The sequence below is a fragment of the Botrytis cinerea genome, chromosome 3 (genome assembly GCF_000143535.2).
Source record: "Botrytis cinerea B05.10 chromosome 3, complete sequence".
In the NCBI taxonomy this organism is placed as follows: Eukaryota; Fungi; Ascomycota; class Leotiomycetes; order Helotiales; family Sclerotiniaceae; genus Botrytis; species Botrytis cinerea.
The window spans coordinates 3,200,339-3,226,611 of NC_037312.1; the positions used below are offsets into that span (position 1 = coordinate 3,200,339).

Genomic DNA, 26,273 nt, shown 5'->3' on the forward strand with positions numbered 1-26,273 from the left:
TACGATTTTCGTTACAATAAAACTTTTTCTAATATAACTATTATATTGAATCAAATTTTTAATAATTGATTAGAAATTTTTATTGTTTATATAAATAACTATGAAGTTTTTTAAAAAAATCAAATTATATTAATAAATAAAGAAAGTGCACGATTACGTATAAACGAATTGTATATGTAAAATGAATAATGTACGTACTAATATAATATACGCATTAATAAACTACATTAATATTATTCTTTTTACAATATATTTGAAAAACTATTGATTTGTAACTTTCATATTTATTTAATATTAATATTAATATTTAATATTTGCTTTTTTTTCAATTTTTAATATATTTATCAAAATGTTTTAATTATTCTAAATCTATTTTATTATTTGTCTATCTATTAAATATAGATTTAATAATTCAATTTGTGAAAAGATTGATTTCGATATATTAATTGAAAAAATGAATCTATTTTTGAATTATTAGAAATAAAAAAACAGTTTTATTCTTTCCATTTCCATATATTATCATTATAATCCATTTTTGATTACTTAATTATACTGATTTACTTTTGCTATATTTCTCAATATTAATAATAATTATTATTGAATATATACTTTCTATTATAAAACTTATTTCATTGAAATTATAGAAATCTTTATTCAAAATATTGTATTTCATTTATATATTTGCAATTAATCGAAATCACTTGTCATAGAATTTAGAATCCTTACAAAAAATTCTTTGAAAGTTATAAATACAATTAAAATGTATTTTTAAATCTTTATATTGTTTTATAAATCAATACATTTAAAACTTTTCAATAGCTTTTTCTCTTTTCGATTCAAAAATATAATTTATTATATCTTCTATCTTTTTAAATTTAAAAAGAAAATCTTTTAAATCTATATCAAAAATATATAAAATAATTATTTGCTTTTCTATTTTAATGAATCTCAAATTCTATAATCGAAATTCAATCGTGGAAGTTATTCTATTCATTTTTCAAATAAATATCATATATATAATATTATATAGCTTAGCAATCTTCCAAATCGAAAGCTTTAATAACTAAAAGTATTTTTCCTTCTTTATTATTCAATTATATAATAAATGGTTAATAAATCGCATATTGAGATTGAAGAGTGTAAATTGAGGTAAAAGTGGTGCACGCACTGATATGATGCACGCACTGATAAACTATGTTATAATAAATATATAAGAATATAAATAATAGTTGTTATTATAAATACAATTATTCTATTAATAATTAATCTTATATCAAATTTCAAAAAAATTCATTTTTATTATAAAAAGGAAAAAAACATAACTAAAATTCTTCAACTTCATCATCAACAACGAACTTTACAAAAAAAGATTGAAAAAAATATTTCAATATAATCTTTATATAATTAAAATCTTTAAAAAAATAGTAATTGAAAAATAGTAATTGAAAAATAGTAATTGAAAAATAGTAATTGAAAAATAGTAATTGAAAAATAGTAATTGAAAAATAGTAATTGAAAAATAAATATATTGAAAAAGAAAAAAAAGTAAATCCTTAATTCTTCCATTATTATCAATAATAACTCTTTCATTTTTGATTTTTCATTATCTCCATTATCTAATATTAAAATTAAAACTTTATTAACAAATATAAATACTTTAAATAAAATATTTATAATTTCTCAAAACAATTTAAATCTTCCTTAAATTCTTATTTATTTTTCAAATATAAAAAATCTAATTATTTAATTGAATATTTAATTTTGCTTCTAATATATTTACAATCTAATATTATTTCAATATTATATATAATATTAAGATTAATTGATTCGATTCCTATAAATAATATATTTAACAATCCTAATAATACTAATTCAAATAAAAATTTATAAAATACTAAATAAATATTCATTATATTTAATAATTTCAATCAATAATTAATTATTTCTATTGTCTTATCAATCTTAAATAATCCTAATTTTTTTATAATCAAGTTTATTATTTAATCTTTTGATTTCAATATTATATTATAATAAATAAACATTATCCCCCTTTTAAAATATAAATTCCATATCATATTTTACATTATAATAAATTATTATTTTAAATAATGAAAATCTTAAATTAAAAGCGAATTATTTTCATAAATCTTTTAATTGTTTGATTTATATTATTACTAATTCAATATTAACTTTTTATAATATTAATATTTAATATACTTTAAAATTAAATCTAAAATTCATTTATGTTAATATTATCTTTATAATTTCTATTTTCAATTTATTATACACAAATTATACTATAAATAATAATTCTTTCCAATTGTTTTATTAATAATTTATGTAATATTTAAAATATATTTTTATTATCCAATTAATTTTTTCTATTTAATTATCTATTTATAAATAAAAATCTATTAATAACTTTCTTTGAACATTTATAAATATCAATAAAACAATCCAGAATTTCAGGATAAAAAACTTATTTCTATTTAAAATTATCTTATTTAATATTTTATATATATTTATTATATTTCTAAAAAATACATATATTAATTATTTAATATCTTATATTTCCTTAAAAAATATTATATAAGCAGATTTCATTAATTTATTTATTAAATTAAATATTATATTATCTTCGATTTCTATAATAAAATCTTTTAAAAATAATAATTTAATTATAAAATCCTATATAATAAATTTCTATGATTTAAAAAATATATTTAAAATTTAAAATTAATTATATAAAATATATCATAACAATTTGTTTTATATATAAATATTTCAATTTCCAATAAGTCCTTTAATTATTATTCTTATTTATAAAAAATAATTAATTTCCTATATTTTTATAGATATTCTTATAATTTCTTAATATTTATATATTAATAACCTATATTATTTTATTACAAATTCCTTAATCATTTGATTTAGAATATATACTTTTTTATAAAAATATATAATTTTGTTTTCTATTATAAATTCTAATTTTATTATTTTATATATACATATAATTATAATATTTTTATTATAATATAATTATCTTTTAATAAATAAATAATTATAACTTATAATATATTTTAAATTAATAATTCACTTTTTTTTTAAATATAATACATAGTTTATATAATTTATTTTTTTGATATTTTGATTTCCAATTAAAAGTTTTTGTTTTAATATTTTCTAATTCTTTAATATATAAAGTCTTAAAATTATAATTAATTATAATCTTTAATTATTTAATTTATTATTTAATTTATTATTTATTCAATTACTTTGTTATAATAAAATAAATCAAATTCTTATAATCTATATATATTTATATTATATATTTCGATTTTCTCAAATAAATTAATTATTTTCTAAATATATTAATTATTATTAATAATTCTTTATTATATATTTTATAATTCAATTAAATTAATGATAGTTTTCAGAAATAAAATATAATTGATTATTATTTCTCATTTTAATTTAATTAATTTAAAATAATTTTTATAATAAAATTTAGAAGATTCTTTTTCATTATGATTTGTGTTTTAAAATTAAATATTAATAATATTGATATCTTTATTATTATCTATTTAAATATATCAAATGATTCTTATATTTTGGTGGTTTATTTGAATTCTATTTGATCTTTTTTGATTAATATAATTTTGATTAATATATTTTTAATTAATATAATCAAAAATATAATAATCCTTAAATAATTCTTAAAAATCTTTTATAGAAATTGAAAAATTCTAAAAATAATTATATTTTTTTAATTACAATTAATTGGTTTTATTCAAATATTATTTTAGTGTTATTTTTATTTATTTTAAATTTTTAATTTAATATAATAAATTCTAAAAATTTTATTTCTATAATATAGAATTTATTTTTGCTTAATTTATATAACAAATCAATTTTAAATAAATATTTGAGAATATTATTAATATTTCTAATATATTAAACTTTATTATTGAAATATATTAAAATATTATTTAAATAATATATATAATAAATATTCAAATATTGTAGTAGTATAATATTTATTAATCTTATAAATATTATTAATATATTAATTAACTTGAATAATATAATTTAATATCTGTATAATCTATATTTAATTTTGAAAGCAATTTTCCATTTTTCATTTTTCATTATTTTAATTAAATAATACCTCTTATGTACATACATTTTAATAAATATTATTATTTTATTTAATCGATTTTTTAATTCTATAATTAATAAAAATAGATATCAATTCTTTTTGATATATATGTTAAACTTTTTATAATCTATAATTAGCCTATTAGATCTATTCTTCTTTAATATCTATATAATTGAACTCACTATTTGAAATATGAATTCCATAATTTTTTTTTTGGTTAAATTATTATCAATGTATTCTTTAAGCATTTTCAATTTATTAATTAATATTAAATAAATTAGAATGTATATAGGTATTTTGTTTTCTTTTAATATTATTTTATAATCTTATAACTTATATTTAAATAAAACCTCATAAATCCTTAGTTTTTTGAAAATATATTTGTATTTTTTATACTATTCTAATATTATAAACTTCTTTATTTTAATTACAATTTTATACTATATCATTGACTTTTATATTTATAAAGGAAATGTATTAGCCTTTACTTTTAATAAAGGATTTTAAACTAAGTATTCTATATTATCATATTATAGGAGCTGCCTCTAGGGTCATATGGAAATGTCTAGAGATCTCTCGAGATAGTTTAGATTAGACTTCAAATAGGAATTCAATAAGATTATAACTGATTACAATTTTTATAACTATAATAATAAAACTAACAATTGTTATCTTAAATACAAAGCTTTACATTATAATGAAATCTATTCCTTTATATAAATCTTTTTATTTCTAATCAAATATCGACTTCGATAATCGATCTAATCGAATATCAACTTCAACAATCGATTTCATCGAATATCGATTTCGATTTTCGATTTCGATTTTCGATGTATTACATAACCCTCGTTTCATAATTCCTATTATCTTAGCTTACTCTTTTATTCTAGGATTAATTCCTTAGGATATTATTAATCCTAATAAAGCTTTTCTTGCTTATTGTATTCTATTTTTTCTAAAACCTATTGTTCTAGAAACTATATCTTACAATTTAGAATATCCTATGATTAATATTATATACATAATTGAGGCTTTCTCGAATACCTAATATCCCCTGGTATATTGCAACTGAATCATTGAGATCTATAATACTATTATAGCCTATACATTAGTGATTCTACAGCCTGTTACTAATCCGTTATAACATACCAATATTATTTATATTTAATTTTTTTAATACGTATTATATTTCATAAATATTTCTAATATATTCTTATAATTATTTTTGTATTAATCAAATATTACAATTCCTTATACTCAATTTATTTTCGAATTATATATTCTTAAAATGACTTATTATTAATTTAATAATATAATATTAAATTATATAATTTTAAAATACTGAATTATAATTATTTATATTGATTATATCTTTTATAAAATATTATTATTAGATTTTATTAGGTTTTTGTTTCTTTTGAAATAAAATTTCTAAGTATTTTATATTAGGAGTGATTCACTTTCCTATTGACTCATAAAAGCGTAGAGTATTCCAGATGCTTTTGAAATAGTGAATCTACTATATATACCCAATCAGGTGATCGCTTCCTGATATTTACCTTCGTTTTGTGTGGATTTATTTGATATGTACTAATCAGGAAGGAGCTAGCAATTCTATAAATATAGAATATTAGAAATACAATAGTTACAATTGAATTAATCATTGAGATTAAATTTAAAATACAATTATTCTTGTTCAAATTCAATAAATAAAAATTTCAAAATAAAGCACCCTTGTATCTGAAATACAATATCAAAAGTGATTCACTTTCCTATTGATCTATAAAAGCATAGAATATTTCAAATGCTTTTGAAATAGTGAATCTACTATATATACTCAATCAGGTGATCGGTCCCTGACATTCTATAACTTTTAATATAATAAAATTTCTTATACTCTTTAAATCAATTATAACAACCTATATTTTTTTATTTTTTTTATTTTTGTAATATATTTGTTTTATTCATTTTATATTATTTAATTATAATATAATTGACTTATTGTTATTATTTTAAATACTTTTATTAATAAATATTATTTATTATAGTTTTTCTTTTTTAAATAAACAATAATTGTTTTTGATTTAGTTTTATTATTAAATAGATCCTTTTATAAAGTATTTTAATAATTTCCTCGAATGATTTTCAATACTATACTTATAATTAATAATAATAATATAATTTGAATTTAAATATAATATTCTTTTTGATTTTTCTATATAAGAATTGAATTCAGTTCTTATTTTATTTAAATATATATTAATAAAAGATTTCTTATAACTCTTTTTTAATTAATTATTAAAAATATTTATTGTTAATTCTTTTTATAAAGAATATACTTATAATAATTCCGAATTATAAAATTCGATATTAATCGATAAGTCGAATTTTATAAGATTTATTTTTTTTAGTATTTATTATATTAAAATCCTTATTTATAATTCCTTTATCTATATTTTCAAATATTCAAATACAATAGTCCTATTAATCAATTTCTTGAATAATTTATAACTTTTTTAATTATAAATTCTTATATATCTATAAAAGATTTTCAATTATTTCTCTTTTTTCAAATTCTTTTTTTTAAATATTACAGAAAAACTTATTGTGAGAATGAAAACACGTGACTTTAGGGTCACGTGTTATCAACATTTAATATTTATAGTTTCACTTCTATAGATCTAAAAATATCATTGAATTTTCTATCTTCTAAAGTTGTTTCCTGAAGAATTGAATACCCAGCTCTTACCATCTCTCTTATCTCGCTATCACGATATAGTGATTTATCTTATTTTATTACATATAGCTGTCAGGGAGCGATCACCTGATTGGGTATATATAGTAGATTCACTATTCCAGAAGCATCTGGAATACTCCACGCTTTTGTGGGTCAATGGGAAAGTGGATCACTCCTGACAATAGCCACTTACTCTATACTTAATATATACAAAAGCTTTTCTTATGTGTCCATTATCACCTTCTACTCTTTTACATTATATCCCGTATAATATCATATGAATCTTATGTGACTATAACTTCGCATACTTTTTGTAAAATTATATTAATTATTATAATCTTCCTTATAGACAAATACATTTTTATCAAATTAATCATTAAGAGTTTTACTCATAATAATCATATCTATAATCTATAAGGAGATTATTACTACCTATTCAGATAATTCTTTCACCTATTCTAAATATATATATAAAGCTTAATCTTTCTAATAAATCCTTAAGTCAATTTAGTATATTATTACTTATTCTTATTATTCCCTAACACAGTGATATCAAATGATGTAGCTATTCTCCGTAATAATAAATTCATAATAATATAATTAGTTTTATTATATTAATAATATACAATTATAATATAAAAATAATATTAAATTAGTTCTTATTGAATTTATTCTTAAAATTACTTTTCTTATTATTTATTTTCTTATTTTAATAATCTATTATTCGATATTTTGTTTTTCTATATTCAAAGTATAAATTATTTTCTTAATTCTGTATTCTTTTTATATTATTATTTCTAAATACCTAACATATAATATTTAATTTTATAGGTTTTTTATATTTCTATAAATTATATTTTAATCTATTTTTATTTTTATAATAATTTTTTTATTCCTAATTTATTTGAGATTAATAAAATCGCTAATTTTGTTTATATTTATATAAACGATTATCAATTTCAACAAAACTTTGAATTAATTTATTTAAATTTACATCCTTATTTTCTCTATCAAATTCTAAATATATTTTCAATTTAAATCTTTTATAATAACAATTTATAATAATGGTTTCATTCTATTGAATTACTCCTTTATATCTTTAAAACTCTATAATATATTTCAATACTAACCCTATTTATTTAAAATTAAAAATCTTTTCTTTTACTATCTCTAATTTATTAAAATTGCTAAAAATCTTACAAATATCTATTTTGAATTTTTCAAAACTATTGAAAATAATTTTAATAAATTATATACATTCTCAATTATTATATTCAAAATAATCATACAAATATAAATACATTCATTCAACTATTTCACCTCTAAATTACAATACTATTTATATACTTTTAAATTCTTTTTCAATAAATTTATCTTCATTGAATCTAGAATAGATTTCAAATTATAATAAAAAGATATCGAATTACTATCGACTTCTTTAATACTTATTTGATAAAATAATTTTAAATATTTTATTATTAATAATCTTCTTAAAAGAATCAATGATTTCGATATTATTGATATCAATTATTGAAATACATTATCTTTCAATAATACTATTATTTATTTAATTTATATTTATTATATAATTTATAATAGATAATTATTTTATATTTATCATAAAATAAATACTAATAAAAATAAATACTTATCTTTTCTGATTTATCGTTAATTATTTGATTATTTTTATTCTTCACTATTTATCAATCTTATAATTCCTATAATATTATTTTCATAGGTTACAACATTAGAGACTCGCATTTATCTTATAATTCATATTATAGTACGAGTATCTTCATAACAAAAGCATTCGAAATATTCTATGCTTTTGTAAGCTAATAATAAAGTGAATCACTTGTCATATTGTGTTTTGAATATAAGAGTGCTCTATTTTGAGATTCTTATTTGTTTGAATTTGTATTTGAATAATCATATTTTGAATTTGTTGGAACTCATGACTGACGAAGCACGTGACAGTATCACGTGCTTCCCCACATCGTGAGTGGGATGGCAGTGTCTATATAGATTAGTAGAACCCCTTCATACGAAGGGGTTAGATAGAATACAAGAACCTTTTTACCTCATACGCATTTTGTATATACACCCCCTTACGAAGTCTGTTCAATAGAATTCGATCTCAGTGATTGATTTAGTTGTAATTATTATATTTATAGAATTCTTATTTTTATAGGATTACTAGCTTTTTTTTGATTGATCTATATTAGATGGGTTTGTATAAAATGAGGGTAAGTATTAGAAAGTAATTATTTGATTGAGTATTATAAAAGAGTAGAAGGTGATAATGATCACACAAGAAAAGCCTTTATATATAATTAGTACTAGAGCAAGTGACTATGTATAGTAAAATAGAGTGAATTACTATATCGCGGCAGCGAGGTGAGGGAGGCGACTAGAGTAGAGCACTCAATCTTCGGGAGTCAATTTAGAAGGTGGAAAATTCAATAGTCATTTTAGTTCTATAAAAGCGAAGCCATGAATACTAAATGTTGGTAACACGTGACCTGAAAGTCACGTTTTTTCACTCTCACAGTATATATAGTAGATCTATTGTTTCAAAAGTATTCAGATTACTTTTTACTTCTGTAGATTAGTAGTAAAGTAGATCGCTCTTAATAAAAACTTATTAAAGATTTATTCATAATACTTCAAGAAGTTATATTATAATTAATATATAAGAATCTTAAAAGCATTTACTATTTTGAAAATTATTTATCAAATGAATTATTAAGAATTGTTTAATAACTTCAAACATTTAATAAAAGACATTTATTTATCAAATAATTTCTCATAATTTATTTCATAACCTCAAGTATTCGATAAATTCATTATTTAAGCTTATTTAGTAAATAAATAGGATCTAATTATTATGAATTGATTGTAACTCTATATAATGGATTTGATATTGATCAAATTACTTATACCCTTTTAAGATTATATAGTTGAATTGTAGAATACTTAATGCTATAATAGTTAACTTAATCTTATTCAAAAGCTATTTGTAATTGAATTCGATTAATTAGGGAAAAGTAGTTCTACTTACTTTTAAATACATAATCAATCAGAATTCTTATAATAATATTTCAAAATAGAAGATAAAATTCCGTCATATCTATTGATTTTATTCACTTTGTTTAATCACAGACATTTACAATGAGTTGTTTAGAAAAGATTACCACACTGTCATTGAGACCATGAATTGTGCAACTCCTTTTTAAACAATAAATGAGTGAATTTATCCCGCGAAAACTTTCCCCGTCACCATCCAAATTCTTCACTATGATACTCTAAACTTGGTCCATTTACCTTGATACATTTCGAAATCGCCAATCTTGTGGCGTCCATCAAGGAACCAGGACCGCAAGCAACAACTGCTACTCTTTGACTACCATCACATTCTTCTACAACATTCTGAATTATTTTTAATATCTCTGGTCGACCACTTTGTATCATCATAGACTTATCTCCGGCATTGTTTATGAGATTAGCTTCACTTGTAGTCGTAACTTTTTCCACATCTCCGAGTTTCCAAGACGACTTTTCATCACTACCTTCAATAGATGGAGAAGCTATAGTTGGTGATTCGAGATCTTTCTCTCCGAAAATATTGCGCGAGCTTCCATTCGAAGATGCATTGAAAACCCTATTTGTAACATTTCTTGTGCAGAAAAGCCGAACGGTGACATTGGGTGAAGAATTAAGCTCTTGTAACTGAGAACTAAACCAGCCGATGGAGTCTAAATTGGTATCAGTAAGTGACCAGTTTAATTTTTATGATTGCATCAAACCTACCTTCTTCTCGAACAACCCATATGAATTCGACAATAGTACTAGCTGAAACTGCATTCTTCTTTGCAACTTCACACATGGTCTCAAGAGCAACACCGAAAGTGAAACTACCACCCGATCCGCCAGCTATGAAAACAACTTTATCATATTGTGAAAAGTCTACTACGGAACCATAAGGACCATCAATTGAGGCACGAATTTGTATACCGGGACTTTCCACTGCCAAAGTGTGGAGGGCCTTTGTGAATCCATCACAAGCAGCTACAACGAATGAGATACCCTCGGCATCATCGACTGAAGAAATAGTGAAAGGATGGGTCTCCATTTGACGAATAGCAGGAATCCATAAGAAGGCGTGAGTTCCTGGTTTAATTAATTTGGATGATCTTCGCATCAAAATTCGAGTACCCCCATCTGGTAACGGAGTAAGTGTTACAAAATTTCCGAAAAAAAAGTAACAGAGCTTAATGAATCGTAGGACACGATCATAAAACCATAAACCTGAAGCAACGAATATAATGTATAAAGTGTGATCAGAGACCACTGGTCTATGCATTCCAACCGTGATGAGTATGAGTAGGTACATCAAAACATGAATGATATACCATATTTCATACTGCATCTTGTAAACAAGAAGAGAAGTAAGAAAGATTAATAGCATAGAAATTCCAGCAATTATACCGAAAATTTGGTTCTTTTCAAGCAGTTTATCATAAGAATCGGACTGTGCTTCGGCGATGATATAAAAAATGGCGTGGAGCATAGACCAAAGAATTGTACCATATCCTACAAGACGATGAAGAATTCTAAGACTTTCATAAGAGTACCCAGTTAAAAATGCGAGGGGTGTATTCTTAAGTGCTAAGAAAGTGATGAAGGCGATATGAGCTGTAGAAATCCTTGATTGAAGTTAGCTCCTACTAGGGATACACAAGTCTAATAAGAGTCTGGTTTTTGTTAAACTCACCAACCTAATCGCTTTGCAAAGTTATTATATGTTGACCAATTGTTTATGTTGGTAAAGGTAACGGCAAATATTGTTGCAATATATGTGAGGAAGAGGATGAACTGTCCAATTGATGTGAATCCCCAAATCTTTCGTACAAGAATCTTTCTTGAAGCCCTATTTACAAAATTTATATCAGAAAGCGGACAGTCATATTCGGCAGTTGGAACAATATACCTTGTGATAGCAATCGATGTTCTGAGGAGTCTAGATTTGTTCCTTGGTGTGTACCGAATATAAAGAAATCTAATCCATTTCGATATAACAAAAAGGACCGTTATCCCAGCCATAGCAGCAGCAAAGTACTTAACGGAGTTAAGATTGTTCCTCTTTCGTATCGCCTTGGCAGTAGCTTTGGCGGTGGCCGCAGCAGAGCTCTTCTCAGATATAAACATGATTGATTTTGTTTAAAGTTATAAGAACAAGAAAGACAACGAAATTATGGGAATTGAAATAGCAGACATACTATTTTATACAAGAAGACAGATCCTTTGAGTTTTTGAAATCTTCACGATTCAAGGCCAATTCCGAATCTAGATCTATAGTTCTATGCAGTATCCCGGAAGTATTCATTCTAAATTTAGTAGAGAATGAAAATTTGCACCTGAAAATGATATATCTTCATTCATCATTATGTACATTCCAATATCTTTTGTTGAGATTTTCTTCAACTTTCCACAATTTTGGATACGAGATACAAACTAGATATCAATCAGATAAGATCTTGACACCAACAAGCTTCCCTGAAATCTTATCAGATGGAGTTAAAGTGGGACCAGAAGAATATTTCTTGAACTCTAACTAAACAGGGATTATGTCCAAAGATCTTTTTCGGCGAGTAGTGACAGTCCTCCACATCATGGTTGGTTAAGTCATTCAACTCTTAACTCAAAAGTCCGCCTTTCCTTTAGCCGATACTCGTTCAGTGACAATGTTTCATATCATGACTGGTCAGGGTTTTAAGGGTCGGTTGCAAAGAAGGAAGGACGGGAAGGAATTTCCCAATATCGTATCTCGTTCTCTCGTATCTTCGCATATAAGTGACATTAACATTTCATACAATGAATAGTTCTTATTCGTAGTAATCTGTGTACAATAAGAAAACTTTTTGGAAAAGTTATATACAGAGTGTTCGAGAACTTTGAGTGGTAGTATACTTCTTATAGAAAGTTTTGAAATGAATTTTAATATTAAGATAATGAAGCTATCTATAGTTAATTCTTTATATATAACAAGCCTTCGGTAGAGCGGGGTGCGGTGATCCCAAGATGCTTATGAAAATAATAAGGCAAGTGGTAACGATGCAAAATTATTTTTCCGACGCCGAGGAGCCGGAGACAAAGCTCGCTCTAGGATCGTAAGCCATAATGTTTTACGTCTAGTAACTGAGGATCACCTCATTAAAAAACAATTGATGATTTTTTGAAACCTTAGGGAATGGAATCCCGACTTGTTAAACAAGTATTAGGCGTTCAAAACAAAGCTGTAAAAGAATTATAGCTATCTAAAAATACTACAATGCGACGCGTCAAGCCCTGTGGTGGCAGAATCCAAAGTGGCCGCTTTATCAGCCTCAGAAAATATTCAATATTTTTATAATATTGATTAAAAGGCTTTCTCTTTTATAAATGATTAGAAATTTTTACTCTAAAGGGATTTAATGAAATTCTTGAATTTGAAAGTTAATTTTAACTTTTAATTTAAAAATCATTAGAATATTTATTTGTTTTAAATTCGATTAATAATTGAATTGAATATAAACATATATATTAAAATTAAGTAGATAATATATATAAATAGTATATTCTATATAATATAATACAATAATAAAGCTTTCGATTAAAGAACAAATTGAAAATAATATAAATAATTTATCTTTTATTCCCTTTCCCTTTAAACTTTCAACTAATACTTTTCATTTACATTATAATTCTTATACTCACTCTCCTTTTTCTTTTAACTATTACACTCACTCCCCTTCCATCCATCTTTCCTACAACTCTAATATCAATTCTAAAATCTTTAAAGCTTTTCAAAACCCTCATTTTTTTAAAAAAAAAAAAAAATCAATACTAAACGAATCTCAATCTATACCGATTCCATTTATTATTAATAAATTGATTATATCATTAATAACAAATTAAATATATCATAAATATAATATATATATAAAAATTTGTATAGAGATTTATATTGAATTTCTTTTCATCGAAAATATTAACTTTGCTACCACAGGGAAGGAAAGTCCATCACATTTTAAAACATGTCAATCAGAATTGAAAACTTTCGATTATAAGAGAATGTACGAGGATATATACTACGATAGATTTCCGTCGAAATATTAAGTAATATTAGTGATGTTTGATAATTTTCATTGTTGACAATAAAGCTCTTAAATCGAGGTCCATCCAGATTTTTTATGACTGCGAGCGACAATTCCCTGTCTCAAATAGCACATTAAAGTCATGTGCTTGAGTGTTCTCGTTTTAAGGGTGTCACAGCAATGCTCATTGGCAAAAAATGATGGTAATGATCAAAATATATTGATCAAAGCCCTTCGCCATCTGATGTTCGCGGAATAATTTGACTAAGTGAGTGTGTGTTACCCAGCGTTGTTCCCTCATTCCCTCAGCCCGCAAAACACTCCTTCACTCACTCTTTAGAAATAAAAATAACATTTTCACTCTTCAAACCTTCATAGCAAATTCCAGACCCAAGTATTCAATATGGTTGATACTAACGGTATCGACGTATGCAGACCTCCATTACATACACTCCATTCCAAACACTTTCGAATCGCTATGTACAGCCATCAGCACGATTAGAGATACAGACGTCAGCCGCGCTACGTTTTTTGATCTCACGTTTCTTCGATACAAGTACACCATCACTTTGTGCAGAATTCGAATTGAAGTCAACAGCAGTCAACGCATCGGCTACAAAGCTCTGCGCATAATAATGCTGAAAGGTCTCCACTCTTGACCAAGAGAAGCATGCCGTATCACCATTGGCAGTATTGCACCATGATCGCGGGCTTGAGGGAAAATTGTCTTACAGGGAATTTTCAAGGGCGCCATAGAGGATGTTGACCGCGGTGTTGCTGGCAACGTGAGCGCCAGATTTGATCCAGTTCCATCGCGACCGCTTCTCAAGCGTGGGAACCAAGGTGTCACGGACAACGATGTGGCTGCTACACAAAGAGACGTAAGAGGCCATGTCGCCGGAGAGCTCGTTGCAGAGGAAATTTGGGTTGCTAGCTTGGGTACTGGTGAGGATCCCAGCTCCAGTGACATTTAGGAAGGTGATAAGGATTTGAGACTCATCGCCTGTAGAATAGGCTGTTGTGTAAGCTGCGAGAGCTTCCGTAGCTGTGGTAACGTCTGAGGCAAGGTGATAATCGAAGTCTGTAGCATCGGCACCGAAGATGGTTGCGGCCACCCGGGACGGATAAAAGTAAGTGCCGAATTCCGAAGGTTCGGAGAGAACAAGTGAAGCTGTCGGGAACGCAGAGGCGCCGACTACGATTCGTTGGTACAACGCGATGCCAACGGCGGTGCTGGTAACAGTAACAGCAGCTTTGATGATTTGTTTGCGAGACATTGTGCGTACTGGTTGCACGTGGTAACTATTTTGGAAATTCAGCTATGAGTAGAAGAAATGAAAATAAAGCTGTTGACGAACACTTAGAAAGAGAGAGATCTGCCGTTTTCTATAGGGACGTAGTAGCTGCTCAGGAGATTCAGCTATGAGTGGAAGAAATGAAGATGAAGCTGATGACGGACTTCCAGGATGAGAGGAGGCTGCCATTTATACAATATGGTTTAATAGTGACCTAGGAGAGAGCTGCATACTTGCTAGCATATGGCCGCACCTTGCTTGAACCAAATAGGAAGCCCTGTGATGTTACATTTTCGCCGAGTTTACTCACCGGAAAGAGCTGCCTATTCGGACCAGGTGAGCCGTTCCGTCAGTAAATAGCTAGCTAAATTGTACATATTTATCAAGCCTTGCATGCTCCGAGTATAAGCGCCAGATAGACACGAGAAGTGGGCAAGCTCTTCTGTCCAAGTTGCCCGCAATAAATAAGGCCGGCTCAATTATCAGCTCGAGTTGTGTGGGACTGCAGTCGGATATATTGGAAGTGCTTCGGTGGAAGTGATACTTCATGTGTCTGTGCCGTCGCTGTGCATATGAAGAGGAAAGTTACTGATGGCGAGAGTGTAACTGTGCCTACGAGCTCCGGTAGAGATGAGAAGTGGGAATCAAGATGAGAAATAGGCATAGGGATTGGGAAGAGACAAAAGACTCCACCGTGCATATCCAGTGAGTGCATACTGACTGTATCACAACCACCAGAGGTCTTACCGTTCAGGTCAGAATCTTGTTTTTTTGATTCAATCTCCTAGCAATGATATTAAAGAAGGCACCAAATTAACATGTTAAAAGATTAGGGTCTTTCGTGCTCAAACAAGCTTTTCCGCCTCCTTGGGTGACAGAGCTTGATATGAGTCTATCCACCAATAGCATATCTCTTGGGTTTCCTTGAACTCTCCAATTGAAGTCCCGCACTTCAAGTATAACTGTTGGTATCACTTTCTGTGGTAGGCGCTTTGACCCACCGGAACTAGCGTAGGTCACTTGATCACGCCTGCCCCCACAAAAGTAAATAAGCCAACTACAACCTCAACGATACAACAGCACCCAGCGTGAACTCACACGCGGAAGTGCCGGATCGGAGGCTAGTAGCTGTAGTGAATCCAAAATCACACTGAATTGGTCCATTTATTCACTTATTAGCCCAATAGTGTTCAATCAAGTAATCAATTAGTAGTACATAGAGAGATGAAGCTTATTCCGAATAATGATTAAGGATAAATATAATCTAAATTCTTTTTCCCCAATGGCCAGTATAATAGTTAAATAATTAAACATAGAAAGTCGTTTGGAGAGAATGATAATTTAATAGTTTAGAGTTTTGAAATAATGTTTTTAATATTAGCTTATGGAAGGAATATTTACTCTAATTGAATATATAATATTAGTTTAGAATAAATTATTGAGAATAAAATTAATAATTAAATACATCGAAAATATAGAGAATATATAATAAAAGAAAGCGGAGGTGGGATTTATAATTAATAAGAATAATAGTAATTTTTATATTTCGATATAATTAACATTTTAAAGACAGGGCTGTATACTAGAGAATATATATATAATATATAAAATATTATTAATAAATCAAAAAATAATCAAATTATATAAAAATTAAAAAAGTCAAAAAAAGATTTGATAATAAAATGGAGTTTTCGAGATAAGCTTAATTTGAAGTTAGATGAATCTCTATATAAATTGTAATAATCGAAAATTTAAGAATGTTTTATATAATTAAAAACCTAGGATTTGATATTTGAAGATTTCATCAAAGGAATATTATTATAAGATCTATTTTTAAAAATTAATTTTAGCTTTATTAAGAAGCTTTAAAGTTGTAATTTAAGATATAAAAGAGACTTAAGTTTAAAAGAAGGAATATTAATTATTCTTTAGAAGCGTTTCTTTTTTTTTTTAAATATAGGTTCTTCTTATTTATATAGTACAGATACTTAAATAACTTAGAAAAAAATAAGATATTATTTATTATAATATCACTCATAGAGACTGATATAAATGAGTTCTAGATAATATAAAAGAACTATAATAAAAGAATTTACTTCTATCTTAGAATCTAAAACTTAAAAAGAAAGAAAAGAATAAGAAGAGAACTACAAGAGCTCTAAACTATATATACTAATAAGTTGTATACTATTCTAATCTATAGAAAGTTAAATAATTAAAAAGAGAATTCAAAAGAGATCGAATTATTACAAATCCTTTTAATAGTATTTCTATTAGTTATAATATAATATAAAGAAATTATATTTATTCTATAATTTAGATCATAATATAGATATCTTCATAATGAGGAAGTACTGAAAATTATATATATAACTTAAAGGAAAACCTCAAGAGAAAAAGCAATAAAAAAAATCATATAAATACTTAACTAAAAAATTAAAAGAAAAGATTAAAAACGAAAACTAGAAAATTATTCAAATAATTTAGAATTAAAATTAAAGAAATACAGAGCTTATAGAATAGAACTATATATAAAATAATTAAAAACGCATTCGAGTTTCTTATAAGTTATATTACAATTACTTATTATATATATAATACTTGTTTAAACCTAAAAAAAGATTTTTTTGATTTGAAATATAATTTATTTTTAAGCTTGATCTTTGAAAAGATCTTTTTAAAGAATCTTAATATTTCTGAGAATTTCTATCTTTGTTAGTTTATTATACACTCACTCGGCTATGTTGGTAGATATTTAATATTTTAATATCAGACATCTGGTACATGACTGGGAGTGAAATATTCTAGTAAGTAAAATTTGGCATCGTGCCGCTGGCCTTGTTTACATTGGTTCAGATTGAAAGCATCCCACTTGGGGCGGGGATTCGCTAATGTCAGGTACAGGAAACAATTAGGAAGCAAAACGGACTTCAATCAACTGATACAGTACAGCATATTGAATCAAGGGCCAGACCTCGAGTTTTGATTTCTGTTCTTGTGGGTGATAATAGCTCGTAGCTTTGAATTCGATCAACTGTTGAAGGAATAAATGAAGGCTCCTAAAGGGAGATTACCCAGCTATTTTGCCCCCCAAATCATGATGTTTTGCCCGCTGTCTACCGACGCTTGCCTGCTGAGAGGATTCCAACTCTGCTATGTTGTGATTAACAGTTCGGCTATTTGTGATGGAAGTCGCGAGTTCTCAAATAAATTGGCCAATCATGTCAGTTTTCCGATTTTAGTCTGCCATGAACGATATATACACAGGTGTGCGTACAATTCCCAGTCTGGTTCCTCTGCTTCCGTATCTCTATATACCACCAGTATCATGAAGTCCTGAAACTGCAATCTACTGGCTCTTCTCCAAACCAAGCTTCGCAGCCAACTCAATACCCTCCACCACCTTGTCAGGGGTGCTCAAAAATGGCGAGTGCGAAGCGGCAATGCTGAAAGTCGTGATATTACTTCCCATAGACGCTGCAATGCCTTGCTGCACTGGAAGGGGAATTGCCTTATCGTCCTCGCAGAATATGTAAGTGCATGGCATATGGTTCCAAGGCTCGTGCGTTGATTTGCCACTAAAGACGGCAGAGGAGATATGTGAGAGTTGCGCGATCCATTTCTGTTGGTCTTCCGATGATAGGTCGTGGTAGAAAATATCCCCTGGAGTGTCGGCATAGCAATAGTCGCCCTGTGGAATTTTAGTAAATGAATTGATACTTTGAGAGTACTTATACCTTGAAGTTCATCCAAGGAAGCGGGCTACCTCCGAGAGCATCAAGAAGACTGACGCCCTTCGGCAGCGCAAATGCACTCAAGTACACAAAGTTGATAACCCCGCCTTCCTTCCCATCACTCTTCCTCTGAGAAAAGCCCAGGTCTTCGACAGCACAAGATCCAACGACCCCTCCATATGAGTGAGTAACGAGGACGACTTTCTTTCCTGCCTCGACCAGCTTCTGAATGGCAGCCCGGGTATGAGCAGCATCGTCAGATAGGTCTTTATTTGGGGGCTCGGTTCCAATGGATGGCAGCGCCACAGCTTCAGTTGGATAACTTAATGGCTTAAGTAATTCTCTCACAACATCAAAGCTGTCAGGAAAGTGCCATGCTCCAGGCACGAAAAGGATGGTTGGCTTTTCAGTCGACATTTTGGATAGATCTGCAGGTTACTACCAGATATGTCTACTTCTGTAGATTAGCAAATTTTTTAGGATCAGGAGAAAAAAAGAAGCAAGAGAGCGGAAGTTTGACTGCCTCCAGATATGAAGCGAGGCCGCCTCCGAGCCAAGAAATTCAATACGAACCAGCTGATTTTACTACCTGTTTTCTACTACAACACTACGAATTCAATGTACAGTCTACTATAGTAGAACCTGATTATACTGATTTTTTTCTTCAGATATATTTCTTTTGATATAGTAATATCGATATTCTTTTTTGTATTAATATATCGATGAAAATTTATTAACTCATATTAATATGAAAACGCTTATTTTCATAATAATATTGATTAGTAAATGCTGTAATTTATTAAAAGTTAAAGTTAGATAAGTTATAGTGGGGCTAAATTAAAGGGTGGGGGCCAGATTGACTATAGTGGGGGTCAAATTGATTATATATAGTAGAACCTGTTTATAAGAGCACGGGCTATAAGGGCGTCCTCTTTATAAGAGTATTTTTTTAGACCTCAAATTTTTATATATAGTAAATTTGACTTATATAGGCATACCTCTATATAAGAGCTTATGATTCTAATTTCCCTAATGCTCTTATAAAAAATTGTAAAAATTATAAAAATTGATGATAATGTCTCAAGCTTTGGCCTATTACATAATGAACACATAAGTTCACATGACAAATTTAATGAAAATAGAAAGGCTGAAGGTAAAAACGAGGCTAAATGACGAGGCTGAAATTGAATATCCGGGAAACCTAGGCCTCGAATTTTTTAAGCCCTTATAAATAGGTTCTACTGTATATAAAGAATACTTGTACTAAAACAGCCGACTCAATGAGAGCTTACACTTGATTAACAACTACAAGTCTAGACACTTCTTTTGGACGCGTCTTACACGCAAGCTCAAATTTGCTTACAAACTAGCTATACTTACAATCAAATATACTCCACAAAGCTCGCCAGCTGATATCTCAAAAGAATAAACAAGTCAGAAAGTCCTCCGTCATACCCCTCAGTGAAAAAAGTTAATTCAGTGGATCACGGCTTGTCGACAGAATCGTGAAACGCCATAGATAGAAATGCCAGGGATTCTAAGCTGAAAATAAAAGAACTTATACATAGCATAAGAAAGCAATGTTTTTCAATGATTCAAGGTAGGGCTTGGTATACTCAAAAGTTTTGTAAATGCAGCATCGCCAAACATTTAGTGTCTTGACCGAACTGTTTGGCCTACTGCGAAGTACGTATGTACGTACGATACAAAGGGACTTTTGTGAGTCATGAGTCATGACGCTGATAGCCGGGTCCACAAATTCATTCTTCTTTTGATGGTGGGTAATGGGTAGTAACAGGGATACAGTGACAAGAGACATAGACATGATCACTACATCGGAAGAAAAGACCAAAAAGTCTTGTGGTTAGGGTTGGGCAAATTATATAATTTGGAGAATGATTATATAGTTTCTATATTACCACACTTTTTAAACATTATTAAATATTACATCAAGATTATATTTATGTCTTTATAGTCAATTGAAGTATTAAAATAAATAAAGATTAAGTTAATTCGAAGGCAATCTCTAGTAGGTGATTAAAAAAAAGTTTATTATATATTTAATTTCTTCTAAAATTTTATTTATTTCTATTTTATAATATAAAAGAATAAAAGATAATAGAGATTATATAAGAAAAGCCTTTATATATACTATAATTAATCTGATAGCTATATCTAGTAATTGAAGGTTAATAACTATATAGTAATAATAAAATACGGGAATACATTTAAACTAAAATATATAATAGAGAGAGTTAAAATAAAAGACAATAAATCAGATATATTTTTAATCTACAGATGGAGGGTGTTATAACAAATTAGTAATAAGCTATAGAATTATCAACTTATAGACTATAATAATATTATAAGTATTAGAGATTCAATTATAATATACTAAAAGAAGCTTTAGGCTGATAAATAGTATTAGTCATATGGAATTATAAGATATAGAATATAGACCTTAAAATAATAAATCCTTAGGAAAACAATAATACAGTAAGCAAAAAGACCTTACTAGAATTAGTAATATCTCAAAAGATTAAACTCAAAATATGAAAATAACTAAATCGCTAAGAATTATAGAATAAATATTATATAACTAAAAACAATCGATTTGTTGATCGGTTTTAATATGAGGATTTATATAGGAAATAGATTTCATTATAATATAAAACTTCACACTCAAAAACAATTATTAATTTCATATTATAGTTATAAAATAATGATTAGTTATTAAAATAAGAATATTAAAAAAGGGTTAACTTTCACGTATTTTGAAACGATATATGTACTGATATGATATATGCATTGATAAACCACGTTATATAATTTCTTTAATCAATATTATATATTATAGTTTTTTAATGAAGATAATAAAAGTAATATGTTACATATACTCTGTAGTTATGATTGTTCGAGTGTGTTAAAGTGGCGATCACTGAGTCCCGCGGGGCTTGCCAGGGCCTGACCTACCAAATGTCCTTTCATCCCAGGGGATTGTGACATGGAAGTTAAATGGGTTGCTTCACTTCTATTGCACGGGACTCGGGAGTTTGCATCAATACCCAAGAGCGGGAATAGATCAGCGGTTGATAACTCCGTGCGGAAATATCTCGGTCGTGCATAACGCTGCGGGAACTACCGGCTGTCAGACTAATTTCTGCAAGGATCATTTCTAAGGTACTTGGAAAGCTATTGGTCAATAGGCGAAATAAAAAAGGGTTGTCGTCGGACAATCTAAAAATTTGAGACAGTTGCAAAAATTTTCAATTATTGTTCCTTTTTCTCCCTTACAAACATCCACAATAGAATTCAGAAGGTCAATGCTCTACTTAAAAAACAAATGAAACTTAGCCTTCGATGAAATGTTGAAAATGGAAGTGCCACTAAACTTTCTTTTGATTGCATTGATGGATTCGAGTAAGTGAGGTCCTCAATAGTATCTTGGCCAATACTACCAATCGAGCCTTTCGGAGACTTACTTAGCTACTACTAGAGAGTCCGCCTCGCTTGGAAAAGGTTCCGGCGCCGTGTCAGAATCACGTGCAGTAGAGTCACATGGTTGAGATCCACCCTCACATACTTGGTCTCAAGAATAAACACTTGGAGTCCCTGTCGCTTCACGATCTACATTTCAGCCAATCAAATAACAACAAGAGCTCATTTCTACAAGCTGATCGACTAACAAATTAGATTTGCTAGAACAGGGACTACAAGTATTTATCCTTGAGACCAAGCATGTAGTACGATAGCTGGTTCGCACGCGCTCGCGGATTGCTATTTCCTTTTGGCCCTGTGGTACCGTAGTAAAGCTATCAACCCTTGACCCTAACAAAAGAGTAGTGTAATCTTTGTCACATAAGCCCCATAGTCGGGATTAAGCTTAGTTTCGAAAGAAAGGGGAAAGATATCAGAATGTTCTGTTCTTCGTAGTAGTTCACGCCGGATCATATATCATAGAAATCCTAGTTTCTACATAATCAAATCAATACCGATCTGAGAGGTGTTAAAAGTGTCGAAATGACGGAAGTGGGCCTCATGGACAACCGACAGTCTGAACTCAGAGCTACAAGTGTCGCAATCGTTTTGCTTGCAGTTTTTTTTGTTGTACTTCGATTCATATCTCGGCGGATGAACGGGATTGGAATTGGGAGTGATGATATTATGATATATATTGCTTTGGCAAGTTAAGCTTACTGCAGCTGTTTTCCTGTAAAACGAGAGCTGACTACTTCCAGTTCTTTCTTTTCGTAGCTTTTGCAACATGTATGATTGGTATGTTTTTCTCAAACTGGCATAAACTTCAAATCGCTGACCTTTGAAAGGACTGCATTTTGGACTGGGGCGACATACGGCAGCGCTGAGCGCCTCCGAGATTATATCATACGCGAAGGTGAAGATATTCATAAACGCTCCTTGAGATATCATGTTAGCTGACATAGATATAGTCGCTAATAGCATTTGAATGTCTATACGTCACCTGTGTATGCTTCACTAAGCTATCGCTGCTATTGATGTACCGCCGCATTTTCCCAGTGCGCAGTATTAAGATCGGATCACTCATCCTCGGCGGCCTTTCCGTGGCATGGTGTATCTCCATCATTATGGTGTCGGTCTTCCAGTGTATTCCAATGCAAAAGATCTGGAATCCTACTCTTGAGGGTCATTGTATCAATCTGAAAGCATCTTTTATTGGAAATGCTATCCCTAATATCTTGACCGATGTGGCGATCTTGGCGTTGCCTATGCAGCAAGTCTGGGGCTTACATACTAGTGTCATGCAGAAGACGCATATCTCATTTGTCTTTTTGCTTGGAAGTTTGTAAATTATAATCTGGTGCATCCATTTAGATTTGTTCAGCACTGACGATATGGCCAGCGTTATTTTCACTAGTATTTACCGCTTCACGACTCTTTTCCAATTTCAGCCTGCAGACATCACTTGTACGTGTCCTCGCCAAAATCATCCAGTCAGTAAGCAAACGAACCGAGAGCTAGAAGCTAACAACTTGACTACTTCCAGGGACACTAGCAACGGCGGAAGTATGGTGCGTAGTCGAATCAGCCTCTGGAATAATGTCCGCCTGCCTGCCAACCTTGGGCCCTCTTGTCCAGTTTTCCTCTCGAAAGCTCGGTATAACAAGCGTTCTAACGCGGTCATCGCAAGCACGCACTTCCTCTGCGGGTCCACATTTACAAACAATCGGCGGATCAGGCGGACCAAAGAAGAGCATCAACATTAGTGGGAAGTTCGACAGCTCTAAAAACATAAGAGAAGGCTCAAGGCCATTTCGTAGATTATCTGCGGTGTCCGGAATTAGCGACGAGAGAGGGAACTGGAAAGGGGGAAGTAATGTGAGGGCCACTGTGAGGGCGCACGATGTGGAGAGTGCGAAGAGTGTGGAGAGTGATGAAATACCACTGCACAACATTGTTGTGAATACGGAGATAGAGTGGACTGAATCTGGATCAGGGAAGACCAGTAAAAATAGTGATAAGAGAGATGTATACTAAGATGATGTGAGTCATTAAATTTTTATATTATGAGCATAATCTGCATCGATGGGAGAAGGCATTCTTTAAGTTAGACATTAAAACTAGTAAGCAATTAGAATACATCAAACCTCAATATTTGATTAGGAGCTTTATAAAAGAAAAAAATATTATATTATTATCAAGATCTTACTAGTTTCATAATTATAATGAAGGCTAAGCTTTATTATACTATAAACGATATTCCAAACTATCGATTATTAGCTTTTCCTTAGATTTTTGAATAACTATAAGACCTAACACTCTACTATCTAGTATCAACTGTTTTATTAATATTAATTAATATTTAGGGTTTTTAAAATGAAATATATATATTTGGAATTTAAAAAATATATAGGATTGAATAGCGTTTTTACTATCTTGCTAACATTCTACTACCTGATATCCTAACTCCTATACACCTGGTATTGAAGTTTTATCTAATATTAACTCAAATTTAGGGTTTTTAGAGTCTTTTATATATATATAATTATATTTTTATAATTCTGAGAAAATTTCTGATTTAATAATGCTTTTTTTATTTTACTAGCATTCTTCCTTATTAAATTCTATTTTTAGAATTTTATCTAGTATTAACTAATATCTCGTTTAGTTTTAGAAGCAGCTTATTAAAAATAACTTTTTTGAACTTTTCAAAATAAATCGAATTGAATGATATATATTTTGTTCAAATCAAACTTAATTCGTTTTTGACTTAAAAAAATTAAAGTTTCTTGATTTTTTATAAAATTTATTTAGAATTTAAAAACTTAAAAACTAATATTTTCGAAAAAGTTATAATATATTACTATAAATAGATTTGAAAGTTGAATATTTTAATATAATTCTTATTATATATATATAAAATTTTATTTTTATTTTTAAGATTTATCTAATATTAACAAAAATCATCTAATATTAACTTATTTCTTACACAACATTAAAACTAACAATATAATAATATTTTTTTTGAAATATTTGAAGAATTTAAAGCTATATAACCTTTTCAAATTTTTCAAAAACTAACTTTTGATTTAAATCACATAATAATCACATAATCTCATAGAATTAGAATTAAATTTAAATATTTGAAAATCTGAAATTGAAATGAATTTTATAATTTAAAATTCATATTATAATTATATTCAATGGGATTTCATTAATAATATTTAATATAAATAAAACAATATATTTAATGAAATATTGTATAATATCAATTAAACTTTTAATAGAATAAAATTTTTGAAATTAATATAAAAATAACTTGATTAAATTTATTAAAGAAAAGAATGAATATGAATTTATAAAAGTCTGAGTATATATAAACTAAGCTTATTTCAAAAAACAAATAGAATAAAATCAATAGAATAAAATAAAACGAAATCAGAAAAGCAAATAAACTAAGCTTTTTTAGGAAGGCAGATTTAGATAAAACCAGTAGGAAGGCAGATGAACTAAGCTTATTTAGGAAGGTGGAATTATATTCAGATAGTAGGAAGGTAGATGGGAACCCGGAGGGAAACCCGTTCGTGTATGTATATCAATAGGTTAGGGTTAGGGTTAGGGTTAGGGTTAGGGTTAGGGTTAGGGTTAGGGTTAGGGTTAGGGTTAGGGTTAGGGTTAGGGTTAGGGTTAGGGTTAGGGTTAGGGTTAGGGTTAGGGTTAGGGTTAGGGTTAGGG

General features: G+C 28.3%; 4 protein-coding genes across 8 annotated transcripts; 1 reads left to right on the forward strand and 3 right to left on the reverse strand.

Moving 5' to 3' along the window:
• Window positions 1–10,136: 10,136 nt before the first annotated feature.
• BCIN_03g09314 (hypothetical protein) lies at window positions 10,137–12,185 on the reverse strand. The gene is made up of 4 exons (XM_024692280.1): window positions 11,887–12,185; window positions 11,671–11,826; window positions 10,707–11,602; window positions 10,137–10,651 (listed from the first exon to the last, which is right to left on the reverse strand). The coding sequence occupies exons 1-4, from the start codon at window positions 12,102–12,104 to the stop codon at window positions 10,173–10,175; spliced, it is 1,749 nt and encodes a 582-aa protein (XP_024548055.1). The 5' UTR covers window positions 12,105–12,185; the 3' UTR covers window positions 10,137–10,172.
• Window positions 12,186–13,986: 1,801 nt separating this feature from the next.
• BCIN_03g09316 (hypothetical protein) lies at window positions 13,987–15,480 on the reverse strand. 2 transcript variants are annotated; one of them, XM_024692282.1, is made up of 3 exons: window positions 15,391–15,480; window positions 14,765–15,334; window positions 13,987–14,508 (listed from the first exon to the last, which is right to left on the reverse strand). In XM_024692282.1, the coding sequence occupies exons 2-3, from the start codon at window positions 15,307–15,309 to the stop codon at window positions 14,475–14,477; spliced, it is 579 nt and encodes a 192-aa protein (XP_024548057.1). In that variant the 5' UTR covers window positions 15,310–15,334; window positions 15,391–15,480; the 3' UTR covers window positions 13,987–14,474. The 2 variants fall into 2 exon arrangements, with proteins under 2 accessions (XP_024548057.1, XP_024548056.1); XM_024692281.1 differs by having other exon boundaries at window positions 13,987–15,334.
• A 2,592-nt stretch (window positions 15,481–18,072) lies between these two features.
• Window positions 18,073–19,756, reverse strand: BCIN_03g09318 (hypothetical protein). Of its 4 annotated transcripts, none has more exons than XM_024692283.1 (3): window positions 19,635–19,756; window positions 19,065–19,512; window positions 18,073–19,018 (listed from the first exon to the last, which is right to left on the reverse strand). In XM_024692283.1, the coding sequence occupies exons 2-3, from the start codon at window positions 19,476–19,478 to the stop codon at window positions 18,677–18,679; spliced, it is 756 nt and encodes a 251-aa protein (XP_024548060.1). In that variant the 5' UTR covers window positions 19,479–19,512; window positions 19,635–19,756; the 3' UTR covers window positions 18,073–18,676. The 4 variants fall into 4 exon arrangements, with proteins under 4 accessions (XP_024548060.1, XP_024548058.1, XP_024548059.1 ...); XM_024692284.1 differs by having other exon boundaries at window positions 19,065–19,515; XM_024692285.1 differs by having other exon boundaries at window positions 19,065–19,518.
• A 3,249-nt stretch (window positions 19,757–23,005) lies between these two features.
• On the forward strand, window positions 23,006–24,738 carry BCIN_03g09320 (hypothetical protein). The gene is made up of 6 exons (XM_024692286.1): window positions 23,006–23,243; window positions 23,300–23,336; window positions 23,387–23,454; window positions 23,510–23,883; window positions 23,941–24,005; window positions 24,085–24,738. Exons 1-6 carry the CDS (start codon window positions 23,082–23,084, stop codon window positions 24,573–24,575), a joined length of 1,197 nt encoding a protein of 398 aa, XP_024548061.1. The 5' UTR covers window positions 23,006–23,081; the 3' UTR covers window positions 24,576–24,738.
• Window positions 24,739–26,273: the final 1,535 nt, after the last annotated feature.